Source organism: Prunus persica, chromosome G8 (genome assembly GCF_000346465.2).
Source record: "Prunus persica cultivar Lovell chromosome G8, Prunus_persica_NCBIv2, whole genome shotgun sequence".
NCBI classification, from domain to species: Eukaryota; Viridiplantae; Streptophyta; class Magnoliopsida; order Rosales; family Rosaceae; genus Prunus; species Prunus persica.
In genome coordinates, this window is record NC_034016.1 from 2424951 (window position 1) to 2430497 (window position 5547).

The 5547-nt window shown below is 38.6% G+C and overlaps 1 protein-coding gene across 2 annotated transcripts; it reads left to right on the top strand.

Moving 5' to 3' along the window:
• LOC18766911 (TMV resistance protein N) lies at positions 488-5075 on the top strand. 2 transcript variants are annotated; one of them, XM_020553865.1, is made up of 6 exons: positions 488-1008; positions 1152-2253; positions 2373-2648; positions 2778-3707; positions 3778-4495; positions 4729-5075. In XM_020553865.1, the coding sequence occupies exons 1-5, from the start codon at positions 509-511 to the stop codon at positions 4462-4464; spliced, it is 3495 nt and encodes a 1164-aa protein (XP_020409454.1). In that variant the 5' UTR covers positions 488-508; the 3' UTR covers positions 4465-4495; positions 4729-5075. The 2 variants fall into 2 exon arrangements, with proteins under 2 accessions (XP_020409454.1, XP_020409455.1); XM_020553866.1 differs by lacking the exon at positions 4729-5075 and having other exon boundaries at positions 3778-3964; positions 4092-4299.

Sequence of the window (5547 nt, forward strand, 5' to 3'; positions counted from 1 at the left end):
CTGTGCAGTAATGCCACTTGCACCATGCCAGGGCCACCTTTGTTTGAAATCCACGTGTGAATTGTGACGGGAAAATTTTCAAAAAATAGCAGGTGCCAAAATCAATATACTAAACGACACTAACACAAAATTAATTAAGCTTATCTACTTATCATCAGCCTTTCATATAAACAAAATAAAGAACAACATTGGTTTGTGTCATGGCGCCATTCTCCAACTCCAACTACTTCCTCTGTCTTCTTCTCTACATATCATCCTCTTCTTCATTAGTTAGTGTCAAAGACATCTTTTCCTCGCAACACAACATGAAGAAACATTGCTGAAGCCCCTTTCAACACTATTTTTATTTTGTTTTTCAGTTTCATTATTATCTTTGTCTTTGCCTTCCTGGCACCTCTCTCTGTGCTGATTTTTCTTTTCCATTTTTCAATTCCTTGAATTTTCATCTTTCTAATCATTCTTGTTCTGCAATCCGTGCTGAGAGAAGATTTCTTGGAACCACTTTCCAATGGCATTGAGCAGCCAAAGGGCCTTCACTTCAGCTACTGCAGTTTGTTCATGGAAATACGAAGTGTTTTTGAGTTTCAGGGGTGAAGACACTCGCAGGGGTTTTACAGACTATTTATACAAACAGTTGGACTGGCGAGGAATTAGAACTTTCAGGGATGATCCAGATCTTCAAAGAGGGGCAGATATCAATCCGGAGCTTCTGACCGCGATTGAACAATCAAGGTTTGCAATCATAGTTCTTTCAACAAACTATGCTTCGTCAAGTTGGTGTTTGCGTGAACTAACCCATATTGTTCAGTCCATGAAAGAGAAGGAGAGAATTTTCCCAATCTTTTATGATGTGGATCCCTCTGATGTACGGCATCAACGGGGGAGTTTTGGGACAGCCCTCGTTAACCATGAAAGGAATTGTGGTGAAGACAGAGAGGAGGTGCTTGAGTGGAGAAATGCTTTAAAAAAAGTTGCTAATCTCGCTGGGTGGAATTCAAAGGATTATAGGTAAGCAAGCATGAAGCAACAACTGACACATAGCTAATAAGACCAAATCTTGAATATTGCATTTCAGTTTTGCCATGCACTTTATCTACGATATATTCATATAACCTCATCTGATGATTTTTTTCTTCTTCTTTTACTTCTAGGTATGATACAGAGCTTATCACAAAAATTGTTGATGCAGTGTGGGATAAAGTGCATCACACATTTTCATTGTTAGATTCCTCAGACATATTAGTCGGACTTGATACTAAACTAAAGGAAATAGATCTGCATTTAGATACAAGCGCAAATGATGTGCGCTTTGTGGGGATATGGGGGATGGGCGGAATGGGTAAGACAACCCTAGCTAGATTAGTTCATGAGACAATTTCTCATAGTTTTGAAGGTAGCAGCTTTCTTGCAAATGTCAGAGAGGTTTATGCAACACATGGTCTAGTTCCTTTACAGAAACAGCTTCTTTCCAATATCTTGGGGGAAACAAATATACAAGTTTATGATGCTTATAGTGGATTTACTATGATAAAGAGGTGTCTATGTAATAAAAAGGTTCTTCTCATTCTTGATGATGTGGATCAATCAGACCAACTGGAAATGTTGATCAGAGAAAAAGACTGCTTTGGTTTGGGAAGTAGAATCATCATTACAACTAGAGATGAACGTTTGTTCGTCGATCATGGGATAGAGAAAGTATATAAGGTCATGCCATTAACCCAAGACGAAGCTCTTTATCTCTTTAGTAGGAAGGCCTTTAGAAAAGATGACCTTGAAGAAGATTATCTAGAACTGTCTAAAAATTTCATAAACTACGCAGGAGGTCTTCCATTAGCTCTTAAAACTTTGGGGTCTTTTTTGTATAAAAGAAGTCGAGATGAATGGAAGAGTGCACTAGATAAACTGAAGCAAGCTCCTGACAGAAAAATTTTTCAAATTTTGAAAATAAGCTATGATGGACTAGAGGAGATGCAGAAGAAAATTTTTCTTGATGTTGCATGTTTCCATAAGCTTTATGACAAGGAAGAAGTGATTGAAATACTAGACAGTTGTGGTTTTGTTGGCACTCGTATTGTGATACATGTTCTTATTGAGAAATCTCTCTTGTCTATTTCAAACACGCATCTGTCCATTCATGATTTGATACAAGAAATGGCATGGGAGATTGTTCGTCAAGAGTCTTTTGACGAGCCAGGTGGTCGCAGTCGCTTGTGGCTTCACAGTGACATCATTCATGTACTCACGAACAATACGGTAAGAAGTTGCACAAAAAATAAAATACCAAAACATTGGATAACATACTATAATTCCATTAATAACGATAAGAGAGACTTGATTATGACACTAACTTTTCTTTTATTCCTATGTACAAGGGAACGGAAGCCATTGAAAGCATAGTCCTATGCTTGCGTGAATTTGAAGCGGCACACTGGAATCCTGAAGCATTCTCTAAGATGTGTAAACTAAAGTTGCTCAAGATTAATAATTTGAGCCTTTCTTTGGGCCCAAAGTATCTTCCCAATTCCTTAAGGTTTCTGGAGTGGAGTTGGTATCCCTCCAAATGTCTGCCCCCAAGTTTTCAACCTAATGAACTTGCTCAACTTAGTCTGCAGCAGAGCAAAATTGATCACCTTTGGAATGGAATAAAGGTAGACCTTTGTAGAGCTAGTTCTTTTCAATTTCAATAAATTTTGCAAGGTTCTTGGAAGTTATTATTATTATTTTTTTGTCTGAGTTCTTGGAAGTTAATTAATCTACCATTTTCATGTTTTGTACAGTACATGGTGAAGTTGAAATCTATTGATCTTAGTTACTCCCAGAACTTGACAAGGACCCCAGATTTCACAGGTACACAGAACCTTGAGAGGCTGGTTTTTGAAGGTTGTACTAATCTTGTTAAGATTCATCCATCCATTGCCTCTCTCAAAAGACTAAGAGTTTTGAATTTTAAAAACTGTAAAAGCATTAAGAGTCTCCCAAGCGAAGTAGAACTGGAATCTCTTGAAACATTTGATCTTTCTGGGTGCTCAAAAGTGAAAAAGATTCCAGAATTTGTGGGAGAAATGAAGAATTTTTCGAAGCTTTCTTTAAGCTTCACTGCTGTTGAGCAAATGCCCTCATCAAATATACATTCCATGGCGAGTTTGAAGGAGATTGATATGAGTGGAATTTCTATGAGAGATCCCCCATCTTCCCTGGTTCCAGTGAAAAATATCGAACTGCCTAGATCATGGCATTCTTTCTTCAGTTTTGGCTTACTTCCAAGAAAGGATCCCCACCCTGTGAGTCTGGTGTTAGCTTCCTTAAAAGATTTACGCTTTTTGAAGTGTCTAAATCTGAATGACTGCAATCTTTGTGAAGGAGCAATACCTGAAGATATTGGTTTATTGTCCTCTTTAGAAAGATTAAATCTTGGTGGAAACCATTTTGTTAGCCTTCCTGAAGGCATCAGTGGGCTTTCTAAGCTTAGGAGCTTCACACTGAAGAATTGCAAAAGGCTTCAAATATTGCCAAGCCTTCCATCAAACGGACCACGATGTTTTTCTGTAAGCACTGATAATTGTACATCCTTGAAAATATTCCCATATCCACCACCGATGTGCAATGGTGGAAGTCACACTTGGATTAGTTCTTTCAATTGCTTCAGTTTGATTGACCATCAAGGTTCCAGTTCCATAATATTTTTAACGCTGAAGAAATTCCTTCAGGTACTTCTCCCTCTCTCCCTCCTTCCCTCTTTAGTTGTGTAGTACTATTTATATCCTTCCTTTGGTGCAGGAAATTCCTCGTTCTTTGAGCATCTTCGGTATTGTAATTCCTGGAAGTGAAATTCCTGAGTGGTTCAATAATCAAAATGTGGGAGACTCTGTAATTGAGACACTACCTTCTCAAGATTCTAATAGCAAGTGGGTGGGGTTTGCTTTTTGTGCTCTATTTTTACCTGCTCAAGAAATTTCAGCTACTGGTACGAGACATTATTTAATCGATTTTCGTTGCCTTTATGATTTAAACACCCTTGCGGGCCCGGTTTATGTTATGGGCACAGACGACGTAGTGTTGTCCGATCACCTTTGGTTGTTCCTCCTGTCTAGGCACCATTTCTTTAGGGAACCAAGCGGGAGACATGGGGCCTATTGGAGGGAGAAATGCCGCGATCATAAGATTCGGTTTCATTTCGAAGCAAGATCTAGTCAAGGAGAGAAGACATGGGTGAAGGTGAAGAAGTGTGGAGTCCGCGCACTGTACGAACAAGACGCGGAAGAGCTCAACCGAACAATGAAACAATATTCCAACAGAAAGGATTCTTTTTATGAGGACGTTACAGATTGTGATTTTGACAAATCAGACAAGGTACAAGGTGTCATCACTAAGCGAACACGTGAACAGTACTGTAATGAGACAGGACCAAGCGGTGTTGGTCGCTTGGGCAAAGAATCACTCTGCAAAAGAATGAAAGAAGACTAACTGTCCAGTGCCTCAAAGGAGGAGTTGAAAGGTTGGTATTGCTAAACTCTTCCCATATTATCATATAATTCATGGTTTCGCTTCAGTTTTTATCCTATTAGGTTGGACGAGAGTACTTCTCCTGTTACGTTATATTCAAATTCAATTGAAATGCATGTATGCAGGATGCGTTGTATTAGTGTAGTGTTGTAAATCTTGTTTTGTTGTACCAATCACTCTGGAAGTAGAATAAGTTTTGACAGTCTTTTTGCTTTTTGCAATCAGATCCAAATTTTGTTAGGGGAGGAGAATTCTGTCATCCGGAAGCCTAACGGGCGCATTTTACCGACTGATGCGTTTAAACATGGTTGGGAGACATATATTTATACTTAAATGGTTTCTTTCTTAGGCTAAATTCCGAATGCTGTAATAAATTCAGTAGGTTAATTAGTGAAGCCCTATTTGAGACATTGACATTATCTGGCGCGTGGACAAGTCAATCAACTCCAAAATGACCTCTGCTGTAATTCAACTACTTCATTTTTCCTTATGCGAAAAGCTTTTATTTGTGTTTTTTTTTTCAGGAATCTGTTATAATGATGCTCATATATATAATTTGCATATTTGGTGTATTTTTTTTTTCTTTTCTTCTTAAGACTTATTCTCAACCAGTGAATTTAAATGAGTGTTGCTAAACGAACCCTAAAATTAACTGAGTATACCCTATGATCTAAGTGCACTCTAATATTTAAATTAAATTATAAAATTAACTCAGTACACCCTATTTAACTACCAAAAACACCCATGGTACACTCTAATACACTCTATCACATAACACCTAACTCATTCATGAGTCCAATTTTACTGTTACCAAATGCCATGTGCCGACATGTTTCCCTTCTATTTTTTTGACATGTGGTAAACCACTTAACAACACTTAAAACTTGTGAAATCGACCTCCCATCATCCCCCCACCCAGCCAACCCCATCCTTCCTCCTCCGACTTAAGCCCTCTCGCATCCAACCCAACCCTACCACCACCGTCCTTCTCTCTCTCTCTCTCTCTCTCTCTCTCTCTCTCTCTCTCTCTCTCTCTCTCTCTCT